At 35.4% G+C, this 22,487-nt stretch overlaps 1 protein-coding gene across 1 annotated transcript in view; it reads right to left on the bottom strand.

Annotated features, from left to right (window-relative positions):
- mtd (mustard) overlaps positions 1 to 22,487 on the bottom strand; it is a 1,060,402-nt gene that overhangs the window by 74,233 nt on the left and 963,682 nt on the right. The window contains exon 19 of the mRNA XM_067104583.1: positions 6,065 to 6,193. Coding sequence (XP_066960684.1) covers positions 6,065 to 6,193 — 129 coding nt within the window. The remainder of the gene's footprint in view (positions 1 to 6,064; positions 6,194 to 22,487) is intronic.

Raw genomic sequence — 22,487 nt, 5'->3', positions numbered from 1 at the left:
TCCTGCACCACTTCCCAAGTGCTCACAGGGCCTCCATTATCAAATTAAAAGTTCATTCATAAGATGTACAGTATTAACCCGAGTATGAGTCAACACACTGCATGTTCCACATTCACTGTTTGATATTCCATATCACAGCATTGATAAACAAAAAAGTTTAAAGTTCCTTTTGAAAGACTGCAAATCCTCAAACTGCCTCAGCTCAAGAGGAAGCTTGCTATGTAATCTAAGAGCTGAGTAAACATAAAATGAAAATCTTTGTCCTAAAGGAATGATTAAACATTCAAGAATTACTTTTAAGGCAATAATATAATGACGGCTTGTAAACAGTCTATGCCCTGTAAACCCCAGTGATGTAAAATTTGGAGTAAAGGAATGGTGTCAGATGCAAGAGTTACTTTTAGGGCAAAACTATATCACCTGCTCGCAAGCAGCCTAGGCAAAAAAGTTTTGCCTGGATTACCCTAAAAGAATGACGACACATTCAAGAATTACTTTTAAAGCAATCATATTGGCGGTCTGTGAGTGCCTATACCTGGAAAATACCATTTGAAAATCAATTTTAAGGCAAAATTATGCCGAAGGCTTGCAAGTTATCTGTGTAAGATGCAAGAATTACTTTTTGGGGCAAAACTACATCGGCGGCATGCAAGTAGCCAAGGCAAAAAAAATAAAAAGGTTCTGCCTGGATTAACCTAACAGAATGATGAAACATTGAAGAATTATTACTTTTAAATCAATTATATTGGCGTCTTGCGAGTGCCTATGCCCGGAAAACACCATTTTAAGACAAAATTATACTGAATGCTGGCAGGTAATCTAGACCCAGTAAACAAAACATAATGGAAAAGTTTCAGCCTAAAGGAATGGCGTAACACATACAAGGATCACTTTTAGGGCAGAGTTATGATCGGCGGCTTGCAAGCCTAGATGTATACAAAAGACGTAGACAAAATTCTGTTGATGAATCAACTTAATAATAACAAAAGGAAAAAATATCCTGGGATATCATGAAGGTTACTAATACGTGTTCCAGTGGATGTGTACACCACCGAAATCCAGAAATTATATCCTGAAAATCATGAATACAGCCGCCGCCATACTCAGTGTTCACCCGAGCATGGCAGGAACAGACCGAAATTATCTGCTAAAGTCGTTCCTAATATTCCCGCTAGTGGGCGGAACTTGTCACCTACACAGACGTGTGAAGTGTTACCTGCATGATTCTGAATTCAAGCTGCTGTGTAAGTGAACTAATAGCTATGTAATTACTTGGCAAGTTACTTATATAAAACCGAGAATTCAGGAATGAATGAGCAGCACGAACAGGCCGTGCTAACCCTTCCCTGTGATATCCCAAAAGACAGCTGGGGAAGAGCTGAAGAGTTTCCCTACTGACCTGATCGCCCAATCAAGGAAAGATAGGGAGAACACCCAACCCATAGGCTGCTTAACAAAAGCCAACATGCAAAAACCCCCCCTCAGTGCAATCCTGAAGGACTGCACTGGGAGAACACTAAACTTATTGCTGCCCGTCAACCCGGTCTGTAGACTGGAAAAACGAGGAGCAAATGAGATACAAGGGATCAACGCACAACTTCTCTGAGAGAGTGAGAGAATTCAACTTGAAGCAGCTCGAAAGCTTACTGAGACATGACAAAGACAACCTTGATTCTAAGGGTATAGCACTCAGTGCCAGCCCTGCCTGGGAAATCAATTGCCAATGGTGACCAAGTCTCCCCATCCCACCCCGAAGGGAAAGGCACAGAAAAAAGCTTAATAAGTCTTCTAACATAGGGCAAACTCCCCCCCACCAACTCTAAACTCGCAGCCAAGTCAGAGTGGAAGTGAAGTTCAAAAGCATGACATAGATGAAGATAATGAGGGGAAGGAAAACATCTCCACTTCCTTCCACCACTGTTGAAACTCGCCTCGTCTGCAGTAGTCGAAAATCGCAAAGCCTAAGCCACAGAAAACAAAGGAATATGACTACTTAGCCTATTTCCAATGAATTCAAAGGAAGGCTGTGACAGCAGGATTACCTTAATTAAGGCAACCCTACTGTCACAGAACCTTCAAGTAGCTAAATCTACCATACCTGAGAGGTAAATATATTAGCAAGTACAGTAAACCCCCGTATTCGCGGTCTCACTATTTGCGGATTTCTCTGTGGAACGTATATACACATCATTTGTGGAAAACTCACCCATTCGAGGTATTTTTCACTGAGAAATATTCACTAATTGCTGTATTTTCTCATTTTCATGACTAAATGCACTTTTTGTGATAAAACTATTAAAATACTCAGGTATAAGCATTTTTTGAGGTTTTTTTATGTGTTTATATCAAAATAGGCAGTTGTAAGTATTTTTAGAGGGGTTTTAAGTATTTGCGAATTTTAACTATTCACGGAGGGGGGATTGCGGTACGCATCCCCCGCAAATACGGGGGGTTTACTGTATATCGGAGAATGAAACAGCTGTTGTGTAACTACCAGACGCCTGTTACATATCTGATGAAAACTACTATTCACAGCAGCAGGGAAAACACAAAATTAATTCCTTTCAAGAAAGCTTATTTGACTGATGGGTTTGAAAATACAAAACAAACACAAAGTCAACACCAAAAATGGAAAAGGAATACTCAAGTTTAATCAATAAAAGTTCAAATGGCAAAAGTCACGCAGTCATGACAAATGTCAAGACTTGACAGAGGCCAGAAGCAAAGTGGAGTGCAGGTTGACAGGTGGGAGGGGTTTCCCCTTCAACAAGATTGAATGACCGTTCCAGCTTGCAATCACAAACTAAATCCCCTTCAACAAGATTGAATGACTGTTCCAGCTTGCATTAACAAACTAAGTCCTATGTAGAGAACAAAGGTTTGTACTTGTGTAGGAACAAACCCCAGTCACAAAAAACACAGAATGCACTGCCCTACGAAGGTGCTGAAGGGGAAAGCTATGCTATTTCAGTCAATGACCTCACGATACTGTAAGTCACGTGGGGGCACGCAAACCCTACAGACGCAAAGAAAAAACAGTACAGCACAAAAATTGGAGATGATTCAGAGAGCATGTGCAAAGGTACTGTACAAGGCCTAATGATATGATTTTGTTTTTAGAAACATTCAGTAGCAGCTAAGAGTGCCAAGCATGCGAGTGCTCCATATATGAAAGCTTGAGTTCGTATTTGTGTCGGAACACATTTTTTTTTTTAAAGAGTCCATCTTCATTATTGTGTAACATGATTGTTCCTTGTAAACTATTCACTGTGCCAAGTTTCCTTGCTTTAAGTTTGGAGTTATCTATATATTGTATTGCATGGTAACTCTCAAGATTGATTTTTGGTAGTTGCTTCAATCAACCATGTTTTCTTTTTCATTTGTCTGAAAGTCATTTCAGCAGATGAATGTCTCTTTAACAGATAGTTCTGAAGTCGTAGTGAAGATATTTGATTTCACTGTCTATTAACAACCTGACCAATTCTTGTTCATAAATATAAAATCAAAATGGGTAAAACGTTGGATCCTGCCAGAGTTTAGTTATTCTTCTTTTTACCTCAAAAGGTCTTACAATTATTTAATTTTCCTTATTCTAATTTTCTTTATTTTTTATTTGATTGGAAGAGTCAAAAGGGAGAAGTAAGCATACTTTAGTTTTACCTGACCACTGAACTGATTAACAGCTCTCCTAGGGCTGGCCCGAAGGATTAGACTTATTTTACTTGGCTAAGAACCAATTGGTTACTTAGCAACGGGACCTACAGCTTATTGTGGAATCCGAACCACATTATAGCGAGAAATGAATTTCTATCACCAGAAATACATTCCTCTAACTCTTCATCAGCCGGCCGCAGGAATTGAACTCCGGCCCATCGAGTGACAGTCTGAAGCTCAACCGATTCGGACAACAAAGGGCTAGTCAAAAGGGAGAATCAAGAGCACACCAGAGGTTGAAGATTTTGGGTTATTATAGATAGTAAGAAAAACTTAAAATTCATTCAGGTTGGGTTCCTTCAACCCAACAAGGGGAGGAGCTATAAGTCTGCCTTTAGAATGGTAACTGCCCTGGGAGACCCATCTGAATATACACCATACTCTCAGTCCCTTAAGACTAATCAGTCTGTCAAATTCTGACCCACCACTCAGGGTAAGGTTTGACAATGTTTCCCCCTGCTCATCCAAATCAGGTACTCCAGTTTTATGGGTGGAAAGGCATGCTATCCATCTATGGCCTCCATCAATGTTTCAAGAGCATAATTTTCCACAATCCAATTCACTTTAGAGTCATCATCTTCAAGTCTTTTATGATAGAAAAAGAAGAGAAAATTAACCTGTTATTAAGAGGGGAAAAAAAAGGGCCTGACTAAAATTTGTTAGGTCAGCAGCTGAGGTGCAAGGCTTCCAGGGCTCTAATGTCAAAAGTCATGAAAGCACTGGGACTTTGCTTTTCAGCTGCCATCCTCTGAGGCTCCCAAAGATGGCAACAGATCAAGGATCTAGGGGGTACCTACTCCAAAGTCTGACCATCTACCAATGCTTCTTCCTCTCTTCTTCATTTATATTTTGCAGTCCTCAGTCTATGTACTTGTAACTGGATCTGTTACATCTGATACATAACAGAGAATTCAACCCTACTCCTTCCTGCATCATATACTGTACTGTACTATGCACACTTTCTGACCACTTTTTCCCTTGCTTCCTTTCCAATCACCGTAAACTTGATTTTGCTAATCCCGATTTTCATTCCATTTATCTCTTTCTTTCATTCTTCCACATTTTTAATGCTATAATTTCTTCCTCTGAATCTGTTAATACTAAGCCATCTATGTAGAGCCACTGTCAGGGGCCTTCCTTTCTACAGTTCTTGTAGCTTCTTTCTTTACTATGATAAACAATATAGGATTCTGCTGTTGACACCAGGTTGTAAGCTTTTAACAGCTAACAGGGGACTCTCTTTCTTAATTTCTGTGTGGGTTCCTCCATTATTACAATTCTGTAAAACTACTGAAGATAATGTTGATCCTTGATGGACACAAACATTTTCTTTCCTAATTAGTCAGATGTATTGTCACTGAATTTAGTCTTAGATCTTTGAGATGCCTATCTAATTGCTTGTCTTGGTACCCTATCTGCCTTTTCAATACCAATAAATATATGGTATAACCTCTTCCCTTTGGGAGGACAAATCTGTAGTTACCAAACTGTAAAGGCTACCACTACTTTTTTTCCTGGATGAGGCCATGCAAATGTTTTTAGCCTTTACTTGGGCACTTTTATGGAATGCTTCAGCAACCATAGTCCTTACCTTTTCACACAATTGCTTTAATACTCTTTTCCTACTTTCTTGCCACATCTCTTCCTTGAACTTGCTTACATATATTCTGATCAAGTAAGATTGGTACTCAAGCTACTTTTAGTAAATTGCTTGGTACATTGCTAGTCACTCCTGATAATCATGGAGCTTTTCTACTTTTCATCTTCCCATGGGCATCCTTCTCCAGAGATCACATTCCTTATTGGTTTCTATGACTTTTCAACATTCTTCAACTGACATTGATTTTCTTTATATTTCAAAAATACTACTTCCATCATACCATTACTTCTGTTTTAATTTTAATTCCTCCATTTTCATCATTACTGTATATACTTAACCAACTTTACTTTTTCTAACTTTCTTTGTCCATTTGCAACCCTATGCAATTTTTCAAAACTCAATCTCCCTTTCTTGTTATTCCACACAGCTTATGCCTTTTAATTGCCACCATAATTATTGTAACTTTTTATGTGATGAGAGAGATCGTAGCACAGAATTATATTTTTCTACAGACCAATTAGAATTTGATGATTCAAGTTCAATACAAACAAAAATGAACAAGATTTCACAGCGAGGTTCTCAAGTTGCTCATTACTAAGGGGCACAGTGGGCTTTCAACATTATCAGCCCTGTCCTGACTGCTCAGATAAGGAACATGGGATATGTTAAACAACATAAGAATACAATAACTTTAGACTGAGAAAAGATGCTGCAAAGACTGTACCTTACAATACTGAAAAAAAAACTTACCTTTCTAACATGATCAGTCACTATATCAGTAGTACCTACAACTTCGGGCAGGAAGACCTCTAGGTCTAGGCTGGTTAGTGATGATGATGAGTATAAGGCTCTACGAAGCTCCTCGCTCATTGATACCACCTGGGAATAACAAAACATTTGGATTCACAAATCAGCATAAAGCACAAGATTTACCTGTCATGATAATAAAAATATAAATACACTAATGACACTGCAAATAAATATAAGCATGTCCAGGTCAATTTCATTTCATATACTGAACCTGCTTTTGTTTCGCTTGGCACTGCCACAAAAAACACAGATTATAATCCATTATAAACCATTCTTTTCCCTAAAATACAGTACTTAATCATACTATTTCACTGGCAAAGAACTCTCTTGAGGTTATTAAACTCCTCCTTCCTCAACCATCAGGGATTGTGTGGTCCCAAACGATACAGCTCTACCTCAAATACTAAGCGCCAATTTTAAAAGAAAAAATCTCTTCAACATTTGCTCTACCTTTATCCAACACTCACTTCTGTTCCCTGTGATAACTGCCTAAACAACCAAAAATTTCTACAAATTCTTAGTTTCTTTAGCTCACATCAATTACATGCATAAAATAACTCTAAGACTAATACAAAAGGGTTACAAATATACTTTCTTCCTACATTACACTTATTCATGAAAGTCATCAATGGTATTTATCATAACTTAAGGATTACTAAGCAATCACTAATATCCAACCCACCAAATACCTGAAATATGTTCTCGGAATGAAAACTACTATCAAGAGTGAATACTGTACAATCTTAATGTACTGTACAAATCCTGGGGAATTACTAGTAATCATTGATTCCATTATACACAGATTAATTAAAGTGCTGGTTGGTAAATTAAGGTTGTGTGTGGTTGTTGGAAATGAAAAGGCGGTGTAAAATCTTAACAAATACAAAAAAAACTAATTCAACTGTAACTTGGTACACCTGGGATTAAAATAAAAAATACAAAATACATATTTTAACACAAAGAGGTACATTACTTTAGGTCAGCCTAGCCCATAACAACTTATCACTCAAGAACTTAAAAATTATGCTGAGCCGCCACCCAGCAAAAGAGACAAAGACAAATTTAAAAGACAAAATATATTTTCCTAATTGTGAAATAACTACATACACACATGCTATATATATATATATTATATATATATATATATATATATATATATATATATATATATATATATATATATATATATATATATATAATATATATATATATATATATATATATATATATATATATATACAGTATAAATATACACATATATATATGTATATAGTGATTAAATATACATTAAATATATATATATATATATATATATATATATATATATATATATATATATATATATATATATATATATATATTCCTGAAATAATTATTAAATGCACTCTATATATATATATATATATATATATATATATATATATATATATATATATATATATATATATATATATATATATATAGAAAAAAGCAAAACAAATAAACATTATATAACAAGTAATAATTACATGACCTTGGTTTTCTGGAGGACTAATTCTACAAAAGAATAAAATTACCATAAAAATGGAAGCTAATGAGTTATAGAAAGTGACAAACAAAAATTAATGTTCAGGAAAGAGAATAAAGACGATAATAAGGGGTCTAATATCATTTACACAAATATATACAAAGCAGTCATACATGCAAATCTAAACCTGCTGATTGGTAACTTGGTCTGCATTTTCACTGCCATGTTCATATGGGCAGGAACCATACCAAATGAAACTGGATGCTTTACATTAGTACAGCGTTGTAACAAACTCCTGCAAACGCTTCAAACCAAGCGGTGTATGGTCAACAACAAAGTTTCTTCAAAAGCCAAAATTCTGAATTCAGAATTCACCCTAAGCAACCACCGCCTCCCCGTCCCCAATTCTACCCTTGTGAAGGATGTAATACTTTGTAATTCAATAGTCATGAGAAGTGGTTTGGGGGGTGGGTGGATATTACTCCTAGGCCCAATAACCACTCCAAGATGCTTACTCAAAGTAAATATGATTCGTCCAGTTTTCCATTTAAAATTGCATATAAACAAACACTATAGTGAAAATGGAACTTTCGAGTCCACATATCCTATTATCTTACATTAAAAGGAAATCTTTCTTCTATACAGAATGCGACTCTAAGATGAAAAATATACGAAGAATTTTCAACATCAATTTCGCCACGATAATGCCAGGCACCAAACCCTTCAGTGCATATATTTAGTGGGTAAATAGACCACATAGGCCACAACACGGTGGTCATGAACGCAATGACAACTAGAACATAAATAGCTTGGCAAGAACTCCCAACATTTCTGGGGGATTGATTATCACACTCTAGACTTCCCAATAGAAGTTGGATCAGGAATAATCACTGACAGTAACATCGAGCCTTACACTGCTAGCCTGAGAATATAGTCTATGAAGGCAGGAACAGCTATTCTACGTTTAGTACAAAAAAAAAGAGGTCATACCTGGAATGCACAAAACTCGCTTAATTCTACACAACCACCTTGTAAAGGCTGCTGTTACAGTCACTGAACTGACAGGTTATTTCTGTTTATCTTAACTGAGCATAATAATTTATAAGACAAGTAGGAAAGTGTTAACAATACCTAGTCAGGCCAATAGTGTAAATGCTGCTATAAAACACCATAAACAATTGCTTAAATTATACAAACTTCCCATATAATAATTTAATTCCCGTAGTCAATCTGACTATGAAAATTATGCTCACTGAGTGGACCAAATGCTCCTTTACCCATTCACTCAGTTCCATTTTCTATGAGCTGTCACCTAAAGCTATCCTATTTTGAGAACCGAGGCAAGAACTTTGAGGAACCGTAAAGAAATCACTATTTTCAAAATTTTCATGGTTTTATACTTATCATTTTGAGAAAACGGAAGCAAACTAAAATTCCCAATAAAATAACAAGTCTCTCATTTAACCAGATACTGGCTATCTGATAATCGTCGCTTACTTTGAGTTCTCATATCTGTAAAGCTACAGAACAACTCACACGGTGTGCAATATTATGACAAGTGTAACTCATAATATATGATGGAATGACATAGGAAAACCATTTTCAAATTAATAATTTTCATCGAGCTGTTAAAAGTAAATAGGCAAAATGATACCTTAATACTAAGGACAGGTTATAAGTCAAAAGTTTATGAAAATGACAAAAAATTTATGCGAAAACTCACAGCTCAATTAATATTGAATAAATTTACCTGTTAATCCCAAACTTGACTGTATAACTGCAAGTACTTCATACACGTGTATTAATATGCGAGTGACGTATCAGCTGGAGATTAATTTTAACACAGTTCCTCGACATCGGAAAATGTACACAACTTATTCCTTACAGCCATTATCCTCACTGGTTATATCAACTGACCGGTAAGTAAAAACAAATTGGATTTCTTTACGCAGAAACTTACTCTGGCTGATGTTGACCATAAGAAATAAGCACAACACTTACGGATCTACCTCAACTGTTATCCCTTAACAAATTATGCATTTCAAGCCAGTCAGTACAGTAACCTGAGACGGAATTTCTGTAATATGAATAGCCTACTGCACTCTTCCCCAAATGCTATTTACTTGATATGAAACTTTTGGAACATTTATCCATACGACTTGCTTATGAGAATTTTACAAATACCTTTGCCAGTAATTTACTTAAAAAAAGACATTTGTTCGGAATAATTGGTTCCACGTGTCAATGTTTCTTTTTCTAAAAAAAATTACAAATGCATTAATTTACATAAAAAAATAAATACCTTTACCATATTTATCTGTTTTCCAGACTACATTTCTGTAACCTTCAAAACATGATTTTGAATAGATTTATCAATGTCGTATATACTAGAAAATTAGTTTTTGGAGTGTTTACTCTCATATCTGATAAATTTTTGAAATACCTATACCCAGGCGTTTGCTTCAACAGACACTTTAGAATATCTTTACCAACACTGTTGCTTTCCTTCAATTCTTCATTTGTAATTTCAGAAGAGAGAGAGAGAGAGAGAGAGAGAGAGAGAGAGAGAGAGAGAGAGAGAGAGAGAGAGAGAGAGAGAGAGAGAGAGAGAGAGAGAAGGGGGGGAGGCTGTCCCAACCACACCTGGAACACCTAAAGAATTCATCAATAACCAAAAGATCTACAAATTATACTGTTATTATATATACGAGTTCCCTGAAAATTATAGTATTATCAAGTAGTTTAACCAGACCAATGAATTAATTTATCGCCCTAGCTCTCACAGGGCTGACTCGAAGGATTAGTCTATCAACAATAAAATTTAGACTATTTGTAATATCAGCTTAAATATATATATATATATATATATATATATATATATATATATATATATATATATATATATATATAAACTGGCAAATTGTAAACGAAAATGCTGACTATCTTTTGTTTCCAAAACTTGACATTCGGTGTCGATTATATTTTGCGCAAAAAAAAAAAAAAAAAAAGTTAAGTGTTATTTTACATTCTGTACATACTGTATAAGGATTTGGTCAGGTAGCTGGCTAATCATCTAAAATCCATGGGCAAATGAGAGTAACCAATCCTATCTAAGATAAGTCAAATTAATGTAATGTGTATTGTTCCTTCTGAATTTCATATTAAAACAATGGAATGGATTTGCTTTAATTATTAACCCATCAGGTTCATTATTCCATATACTCTGCCATTTGTTTATTATCATGGGTTTTAGAGATACATGATCACTAATAGGAATATCTACTTGTGATCTTATCATTGTAGATGCAGCTTTTGCAGTTTTTTCAGCTTCATTTAACTGAAGGCATAACATGGACAAGAATCCAACATCGCTGCCATCTTCACATAATTTAAGTGAAAATTTCTAGTTGCTGAGAGTTTCTCAAATTTGTGCAATGGCATGTCTTAATCATTTTAATGGCTGACCCTATTGCTCTTAGGCAAAGAAAATAAGTGTTTTTTTGCTGGGTGATTACGGCTGCAAATCCCACACCTGTGGAAGTTTGAACTCATTTTAGCATATAATGTATAGTGCGGACCTTTACGTCTTCTATGTTCTACTGTTCGTTGTTCATGGTGTTCTAGGGAATGTATAATTTTAGATAAGGGATTTCGAGTGTGTACAAGTTCATACCTTATTAATCGAAGGTGGAGGGAGTTCCACTATTGGAGAAAATTTAATACTGGCTCTAACTGGGAAATGGTGGTAAATGATTGTTTGTCTCTTTGATAAAAAAAAAAAAAGTGTGTGAGAATCACTTGCTGTTACGTTGCTGTGCCAGCTCACTAATTTGTGAATTTTTTAAAACAAATTTAATGCACTTTTGCATTTGGCTTTAATGTAGGCTATATGGGATTTCCATTTCAGGTGTGTTTAAGATTAAGCTTAAGAATTTTGCTGTTTGACTTACGGCTTCGTAATATTTAATCTTATATCAATCTCTTAACTTTTTTCACTTTACATTTTTATAAAATATAACATCTGTGGCCTTTTTTATGGAGGATTGGAAACCTACTTATGAGGCCCGTGTCTATTTTCATTATAGCATTACTGATGATGTTATGATCGGCATGCCGTATGTTTGATGGAATTTTGTACCTGGCAAAATCGTCCCTGTAAATATTTTTCTTTCCAAAGGGTTGTTGACTACTGATGTCATTTATTGCTAGTACACAGAGGGCGCTACAAGACCGCTTCCTTATGGAAATGCAATTTCAGGTGATAAGTTTTTGAATGAATACCAATTTGTACAGGAAATGTCTGGTCTATCAGAATGTTTTCACTGAATACACATGGCAAACTGAACGCGTATATCTCTTTGGTATGTTTTTAATATCGAGCACCTCCATGTGGTACCAAAGAAAATATGTCATTTGTTTGCATTCAAACTCTCTATGAATGTAATCTTCCAGACGTAATAGTGAAGCAATAGTAGATCTATTGTTCTGTGATCCTAATTGGGTAGGGGCCATTTCTTATTTTTAACATATGTGCCAAACGAATTACCATTTTGTCAAACAATTTTCAAAAGAAACTCATTACGGAAACTGGTCTTTAATTATTTATATTGTTGTTTTCTTGGTTTAGAGATGGGAATAACTGCGGCATTAAGCCCCACTGAATCAATAGTGTTTTAGTGGTTTTCCTCATGTCCTTCCTTCCAACACCTCTGAACTGGACATTTTTCATCAACCTGTTATTGCCATCTCAACACTTACCAAACCACCTCAAAAAGCCCCAATTCCCCTTTTCACTGTTGGTAAACTTTTTTACCACCTATCTCTATCTCTAAAATTTCCCAGGATCCTTTTTACTCCACACATAAAACAGGTCATCTCAACAATTTCAACCGTTTCCTTTCTTTTACATCCAACATTCAATCTCCAATGTAACTAAACGAATTAGCTCAACTTTGGTTCCTTGGACACTCCATTTCTCTCCTGAACCTTTGACGTACAATCTGCTACTTTATTTGCTTTACTCATTCTGCGAATCACCATTTCACTCATCCTACTATCATCTATCAAATTTATCTCAAAACAGCTATACGAATCAACCTGTTATATTCTTTCACCAGCAAAGTTGACATTCTCGTTTCCATTTACCCTCATGAAAAACTTTATTCTACTAATTTTCATATTTCTTCCTTTCCAAACACTGCCAAACTTTTTCACTATCACTAGGAACTGTTACAGTCAGCAAACACCAGCCGCTTCACACTTTTGTTATGGCACAAACCTTAGTACTGACATTAGCTGTCTTTCATCTACATCACTCCTTCACTACAATTAACCTTTATTTTCATCATAACTTCGAACTCTCAACAAATTACCTTCTCCATTGCATCTCCACTAGTTTCATCATTAGCTTCCTCTCGGTATGTGTGTCACAGAGCACTGTCCTCATCTACTTGCACACATTGTCTCACACCTGTTAATAATTAACACTTGATCCACACACCACCATCATTCTCCCTAAACCCTAACTGCTCCAATACAGATTCATTCCCGTTTCATTTACCTTACTTTCTCTAATCACAATCTAACAGCACATCTCCCGTTATTGTAATATATTGTAATATAACTATTACTGTTATTTATTTTAATATAAATATAAATATTATGCCATACAAATATATTATAAATATTATGCCATTCAAGTTCTTACAATCACTTCTATGACATTTACTCTTATTCCGCTAGCATTCCTGGTTATCTTTCCTACATCCATACATACCTTATACACCATGATCAACTACTCAGTAGCAATTTCACTTCTGCACCACAGCAACTTACTCTTAATCTTTTGACTGTTATTCTTATTATCTCAACAGTCAAATAAAACCACTCAAATTTACATCAACCTCTTCCATTGCTACATTAGTAAGATTTCTCTCTCAAGCTAAAACTTGCATCTACATTTACCTTTGTTTTAACTAGACTCATACATATCCTTAGCCACTACATTTTTCACTATAATATCCAAAGGATTTCTCTTTATCCAATCTAACGAACACTATGACAAAATTTCCCATGCCATTATCTCTTTCTATAGTACATGCATGAATATTCTTCTTTGAAAACAACCATTTCCAATGATCAAGACCAGACAAGACAGACCCCATTCTCATTCACTCCTGGAAGTCCATACCTACCCACTACACATTTCTCTTGCAACTTTCCTTTACATTTAAATCACCTGGCACAACCACTCTTGCTCATTCCATAAAATACAGCCATACAGAGATTCACACTCTCAGAAATGATTGCTCTTATTCTTTTTCTTTCCTGAACTACATTATTATCATCACCATATATATTTTCTTGTCAGCTTTTCCCTTTATGGGGCCACAGGTATAAAAAAATTCTCTCCACTCTTCTCTGTTATGTGCCCTTTCTACCTGAGCTCCTCATCAGGTCTAAGTCTTCATCTATCCATTTTCTCCTTGATATTCTAGTCTTCCTACTGGCCTTTGTCCTGATGAACTATACATTTATTAACAATTTTTTCTCATATCACACTCAAGACTACCCATACTATGCATACAATACTTGGACTAACCCATCTGCACTCTTCCACCCTGCCCTTAGGTCTGCATCTCTTAGTGTCCACAGACAAAGTCTGTTCTTGCCCTTTCAAGTCCTGCACACCTTGTCCTTTCATTTGTTTGCCATATATTTAACATTCTCCTTATAAAAATCAACTGCTATCAAATACTTCTTCTCTTTTGTACCACATCCATTCAGCTGCAGAAAGAGTAATTAGGTGATTATCATAGTAAACATTCCCCCTTATAGTGTGTGGGACCCATAAGGAATTTCCTTCTGATCCTCAGCTATAGCTCTGAAATGAGGTAGCTCACATCATGGCCATCTGTATTCATTGTTGCAAGATACCTGTACATACTATACCACAGCTTAGGTAAACAGAAGCATAATGGGTTTTAGAGAAACATGTCTAAATTACTCCATCGCGTTCTTATTCATTCTTCAACCCACAAATCAAGACAGGGATCCTCGTATTCCTGTGAGCTACCTCATTTCAGAGTTATAGCTGGGGATCAGAAGGAAATTCCTTAAGGGTCCACATTATAGAAGGGGGAATGGTTACTGTGACAATCAGTTAATCAGTGTTTCTGTAGCTAATTGGATGTGGTACAATTTTAGCGTCTAGCTGCAAAACCCATTAGGAATCCTATCCCCCATAAAGAGTTTCATTTATCATGAACCTTAATATGAATAATTATATAAACACTTCCCTAGTCAGGTAATGGACGTCAACAATAACAGCACAGCTACCGCTTTTAGCTCTGTAATGTACAGCAATCTCCATGCTAACACTCCTACCAAATTACACACATTTTAACTGATCACTATGTACTTTATTATCTTTCATTGGTACAACCTTAAAGCAAATAAGAAAAGTTATTTTTGCAACAAAGTCTACATCTAGGGTAGTTTCAGGGACCATTCAAATGAGTAAATTATGTGAGCAAGATGCATTTGAGATGAGTGAATAGATTATTAGCTAGAATGAAAGATCTTGCTTACCATAATGAAAGTTGATATAGCTGATGCACTGTACTAATATACCATACAAGAACGATACCCAAGTACTTGAAGCAAATATGCTTTGTTCCCTTTTAGCAATGGTTCACCAACGGATTTCCAGCCTCGGTGTTTTTTCATCAAATTTAAATTTCAAATATAACAGGCAAGTTAAATACTAATATTCAGTTGAAATGATCACGAATGATAGAGTGTTTACAGTACACACGTTTATGGAACTCATTCTTGAGAATACTGGCGGTCATAGAATTCAACTGCACGACGCACTTGATCATCATATTTCTGCAAAATGGTTATGACCTGTTTCCAGTTTCCTAAGTCATTTTGAATAACAGGACCTTGAAGTTCTTTAGCAATTCTTCCAAGATTAATTTCGGTTCCAATAAGCAAAATTCCCTCCACTAAAGACTGAGCCATTGAAAAGAAATCCTTATTAGATAATTTCTTTTCAGAAAAGGTAAAGAGGAACTCATTTTTTGGTGCATCCGCGATATCCTTATCTTCAATTTGGTCTTTGCTAGTCACGTCTTCAGACTTTGTTTTCTGCAAATCTATATGAAATTTCAGTCGTTGTGCAATGTCAGAGAGAGCAACAAGGTGCGTATTTGCATGCAAAATATCACCGCTGATTCTTTTCAAATGCTGCTCATGTTGCTCAACTTCTTTCTTCAACGGTTCACTGATGCGACTACTTTTCTCACTCATTGTTCAGCAAACAATTTTATGCACTGAGAGAAGAAAACGGCTAAGAAAACAAAGGTTTTTCTATACACAATAAAGCCTCAGACTCCTAAAAAACCACACACCTACGTTAATAAGCAAACTAATGTCAAAACATTTACAGTAGGCTACATACTACGAGTAGAGAGATATGAAAAAAAAAAAAACTTAAAAACAGGATACAGATAAAACATACCAAGTCGCACACAAAACAGATAAGTGGTTACAACATTCTGTTGAACATAATCCCTCTCTCTCTCTTCTCTCTCTCTCTCTCTCTCTCTGAAAATATATGTGTATATACGGTATATATATAATTATATATGTATATATATACATTATATTATATATTATATATATATATATATATATATATATATATATATGAGAGAGAGAGAGAGAGAGAGAGAGAGAGAGAGAGAGAGAGAGAGAGAGAGAGAGAGAGAGAGAGAGAGAGAGAGAGAGAGAGAGAGAGCTCGTGCTTAACAGAATGGGATACCATTTATCTGTTGTGTATGACTTGACATGTTTTATCTGTATCCCGTTTTGTGTGTGTGATATGTATGTATGTATGTAGTATATATATTATATTATATTATATTATATTATATATTATATTATATATATATATATATATATATATATATATATATATATATATATATATATATATATATATGTATAACTGAATCACGAAAATATGGAACGTGATGAATATATATAAATAAAAATAAAATCCACGAACGAAACGGAAACTGGAAACACTGAGGTTTTCGACGTGACATGCGTCGAAATGCCTCGTAGCACTCGGGTGTTTCCGTTTCCTTCGTGGATTTTACTTTATATATATATATATATATATATATATATATATATATATATATATATATATATATATATATATATATATAATATATACACACATATATATGCTTAAAAATCACAGTAGATCCACGTGACTTCAGTATATAAGCGAATACCAATGGAAAATGACAACTTCTGCCTGTCATTTTCCTGTGGTATTCACTTGCGCAAAATCCACATACATTCATGGTTAGTTTTGATGTTCAATCCTTATTTACTAATGTCCCTGTTTTCGAAACCATTGATATTATCCTCGGAAAATTATTCCCCACCCCAGATACCATTTACCACGGTTTTACCAGAAATAATTTCAAAAAACTCTTAGAACTCTCGGTCATTGATACTCATTTTATTTTTAATGGGAAAGTTTATAAGCAAATAGATGGCATGGCCATGGGCTCCCCCTTAGGACCTTCTTTCGCTAATATTTTTATGTGCCATTTAGAAGAACAATTCTTTAATCAGTGCCCAGATACTTTTAAACCCATATTTTATAGACGTTATGTAGATGATACTTGCGTACTTTTTACTGAAGAATGTCATGCCCAGTTGTTTTTAGATTTTATCAACTCGTTTCATCCCAATATTATTTTTACTATGGAAAAAGAATGTAATGGCCGCATTTCCTTTTTAGATATTTTGGTCTCTCGTTCTGAGGGAAATTTTACGACTGGCATTTTTAGAAAGAAAACGTTTACCGGCCTTGGGTTAAACTTTTTTAGTCACTGTCCCCTTGTTTTTAAGACTAACTCGTGTAGAACTCTGATTCATCGAGCCTTTTCCCTTTGCTCCAATTGGAATAACTTTCACCTAGAAGTCCAGTTTTTAGAGAGGTATTTTAAGAATAATTGCTATCCCTTTAACATGTTCACTAAAATCGTTAAAGAATTTTTAGACAATATTTTTAAGCCAAAATCTGTAGTGTGCACCGATCCCAAAAAGATAATGTATGTTTCCCTTCCCTTCACTAACGATTCTGTCCTAATCAAACGAAAATTATTGTCATTCTTGAGCCATCTGTATCCGTATGTTGACTTCAGATTTACCTTTAATAACCCTCTTACAATCGGAAGACTGTTCCGCGTGAAAGACACCCTCCTGGAGTTGACGAGTACCTGCATTGTTTACAAGTTTAATTGCCCTAAATGTAATTTTGGGACTTATGTGGGATGTACCAAACGCCTACTTAAGGTACGCATCGACTCTCATAGGGGTGTCAGCCACCGTACAGGCTTAGCTTTAAGCAAAAAAGAAAATAGTGCCATTAGGCTTCATGCTATATTTTGCCACCATCACATAAAATACAGTGATTTTCAAATACTCGGACAAACAAAAAATAGCCATTCGCTTCCCTTTTTAGAGTCCCTCCATATTAAACAACAATCTCCAACACTCAATAACCAAACCACCTCTGTTCCATTGTTCATTGCATAGTTTGCTTTTTTCTTTTTTCCTCACACCATTTCACCCTCTTCCATTCGCAGTCTTCTAACTCGCCCAGTTGTCATTTAACTTCGACATGAACAGCAGGTTCTCCAGCATTTTGTACTACATTCATTTTTTTTTTATCATTTTGAATATTCATTGTTCTCTCTCTCTCTCTCTCTCTCTCTCTCTCTCTCTCTCTCTCTCTCTCTCTCTCTCTCTCTCTCTCTCTCTCTCTCAGTAGCTATCTTCTCAGTGATTTTATTTGACGATTTCTGTTTAGTACGTGATTTCTTATTCCTTAGTTAAATTAGGTTTTTATGTTCCTTTTTTACTTTATATTATTATGTATTTTAAAGTTTTGTCAATTATATATAACTGTTTTAATACTTTTAGATTTAGTCAATCGGTCTGGTTTTCTTACTGTTTCTTTTTTATTTTTTATGTAATTCCATAGATAAGTGACCCTGATGATGGGAAAAGTTATGTATTCCCGAAAGCTCGGCTGTGCCTCTGCTGATTCCTAAGAAATAATAATGTCTGCAATTTTACCACGTCTTCTGGCTATCCTGTTCCTCCTTTTATATATATATATATATATATATATATATATATATATATATATATATATATATATATATATATATATATATATATATATAGTATCTGGCGGTGGCATATTAGAACCCTCCTTTTCAGAATGGAACATTAAAAGAGAAATGTTTGTGTGTTTAAATGTAAGCACTGAATGTAATCGAGCATGGCAGAAAAAAATGGACAAAATATGCAACCGGGATGGCAGGAAATCTTTTAAATATCAACTCTTCCATAAGTGACAAGCTAAGACCAAAGCAGCTTGGGTATAACAAAAACGAAGCAGAAATAACACTCCCCTCAACCTCCATCTCCAGAGTTCAACTCCGATGGTGACAATGTATTCATGAGTGCTTAATTTATAGAAAAAAATGAAAGAAAGTTTTAGGTTAAACATAAGAAATGATTTACAAGTTTGTGTATTTGAATAAGATTTCAGGAAGTGTGACTGCGTTTTTCTTAAGTGGAAGCCTAGCCTATAGAACAGAATAGAATATAGACTTTAGGCCAAAGGCCAAGGGCTGGGACCTATGAGATCATTCAACGCTGAAACGGGAAAGGTTTGAACGGGGTAACAGGAGGAAAACTTGGCAGTTGCACTATGATTCAACTGTTAGGAAAGGGTGGAAAGTAAGATGGATGGAAGGGAATATGAACGGACGTACAGCAAGATGAATGAAAGGGGTTGCAGCTAGGGGCCGAAGGGACTCTGCAAATGACCTTAAGTAATGCCTACAGTGCACTGCATGAGGTGCACTGACGGCACTACCTCCCTCTTAACATTGGGTTGGCGTACGTGCGTGCTCCGCGTCAAGTAATCTACATTTTCCTGACGTCACCCCCACCCACCTCTCTCTCTCTCTCTCTCTCTCTCTCTCTCTCTCTCTCTCTCTCTCTCTCTCTCTCTCTCTCTCTCTCTCGCTCTCTCTATATATATATATATATATATATATATATATATATATATATATATATATATATATATAAATAAATATATAAGCTACACACTTGCGGATGTCTCCCCAACCTTTCTACTCTCTCTCTCTCTCTCTTGTACAGTAGCATTATTGACATTTACTTAGTGCAGTACATTACAGTTATTAATGCAGTAATGTAGCGTTATTCAGATTCTCAGCATGTGCATACCTATACACAAGCATCACATTAAGGTAAACTAAGCACTTGGTGCGCGTTTGCTTACTTTTCCTTGTCTGTAAAAAAATTATTTTATTTCTTGCAAAGAATACTAACCCAGAGAGAGAGAGAGAGAGAGAGAGAGAGAGAGAGAGAGAGAGAGAGAGAGAGAGAGAGAGAGAGAGGCAAATGCACAGTAAGTGCGTAGCAGTGCATAATTTCAGTCTTCTATCTAATGCATCAATGCATGTGCAGTGTCTGTTGTCAGATATGTATAGATGTTGAGAAGTAAGAACCAAAACTCTAGTCGTAAAGTCCCGATTACGGGGGATTTTACCGTTATAATAATAACAGTAGCAATGATATTTGACTAAATACCGGAAATTTTACAGTAATAACGAGTTTGGCTAAGTACAAGTATTACTCGTCTTACAGCATACCAGATATCTCAACATTGCATACAAAGCAAAGGTGTAAATTTTGAGAATTTTTGGGGGTCTTATACACCATCTAATGTGTGTGTGTGTGTATGTGTGTGTATATATATATATATATATATATATATATATATATATATATATATATATATATATATATATATATATATATATATATAAATCTAATATACATATATACAGTGGGTCCCGGTAATTGTGGGGGTTAGGGACCAAACCACCCGCATTAAGCAAAAATCCGCGATAAATTGGAACACCCCTCTAAAATGCTTATAACTGCCTGCTTTAATAGTTCAAACACCAAAGCACCCCTCTAAAATTGCTTATAACTGCCTATTTTAATAGTTTCAAATGCCTTAAACTATAATCCTAAAACACTTAAAATTATATTTTAGTCATCTTACAACATTACCTTTAAAAATATATGGCTCACAGCTACATGTGAAGTTACCCTAAGTGAGAGAGAGAGAGAGAGAGAGAGAGAGAGAGAGAGAGAGAGAGAGAGAGAGAGAGAGAGAGAGCAAAAATACATTTGCACATTAAAAATATTTAATACACTAGTGATAGTATGTACAAGGGTAAAGATTAATTCACACAACTAGGTTATAAAAATATAGATTAATTCACACAACTGGGTTATAAAAATATACACTATCAGTAAACATTAAACTAAAATCAATCATAAAAAAGAGGGAACACTCACTCACAAAGCATCGGAGTTGCAAGTCAATCAGCAACTAGCAAAGCTGGTATCTGGCTGTGTGATTGGTTGCTACTATCTCTTCCAACCAATTGAGTGTCGTGCTATAAGTCAATCAGCATCGAGGTAACATACTCTGCTGTGTGATTCCTACATCCAGCCATATCTATCTATCCATTTATCTCTCACATTCTACTAGAATCCTTTGGAGAGAGAGAGAGAGAGAGAGAGAGAGAGAGAGAGAGAGAGAGAGAGAGAGAGAGAGAGAGAGAGAGAGAGAGAGAGAGCTGCTGAATTGAGTTATGTTTACATCGGTTAAAAATTTATATCTTTCTATCAACCACCCCCATTTCTATCTATTTATCTATCTATCCATTTCTCACATTCTACATATCCTTTGGTGTAGAGAGAGAGAGAGAGAGAGAGAGAGAGAGAGAGAGAGAGAGAGAGAGAGAGAGAGAGAGAGAGATTTTGCTCAGGTACTCCCCCCTTCACGTCCATAGGTCAATATGTCAAGATGATTGACAGGCGTTCACCTTAAAGTCGGAGACAGAAAAAGATGAGGGAAAACAAAATATTAGGCTAAAATCTTACCTTATTTATTAAATTTTCCTTGATGAATTGATATTTTGCTGTGTTTACATTAATATTAATATCTAAATATTAGTAAATCATTTATTTATCATACAAAACAAACATACATGTTACATATGCATAAAAATTCTCTCTCTTACCTCAGTACGAGAGAGAGAGAGAGAGAGAGAGAGAGAGAGAGAGAGAGAGAGAGAGAGAGAGAGAGAGAGAGAGAAATACAACTCAAACACTAGTAACAGTACATACCAAAGAATAGAGCTACAAGCTTTGTGAATGGCTACTTCCAACTTCTTCAACAATAGTGTATCATCATGGTGAGAGACAGGGGGTGAACATTGTTTTTTATTACAGTACATATTATGATAGATGATATTAAGGGATTTTTAGTTAATATTTGACTGATATTTTGCTGTTTTTGCATTAATATTATTTGAAAATTAGTAAATCAATTATTTATCATACAAAAAAAAAAAAGATACATGTTACATATGCATAGAAATTCTCTCTTTCTTATAGAAAGAGAGAGAGAATAAGATAGAGAGAGAGAGAGAGAGAGAGAGAGAGAGAGAGAACAAAAATACAACTCATTCACTATTGAGCAGTGGTAGAAATTCTACAAGCTGTGAGATTTACTTCCAACTCCTTCCAACCAATAGCGTGAGATGAGAGAGAGAGAGAGAGAGAGAGAGAGAGAGAGAGAGAGAGAGAGAGAGAGAGAGAGAACAAAAATACAACTCATTCACTATTGACAGTGCATAAAAA

The sequence above is a fragment of the Macrobrachium rosenbergii genome, chromosome 5, assembly GCF_040412425.1.
Source record: "Macrobrachium rosenbergii isolate ZJJX-2024 chromosome 5, ASM4041242v1, whole genome shotgun sequence".
NCBI lineage: Eukaryota > Metazoa > Arthropoda > Malacostraca > Decapoda > Palaemonidae > Macrobrachium > Macrobrachium rosenbergii.
This window is presented reverse-complemented; position numbering and strand designations above follow the sequence as displayed.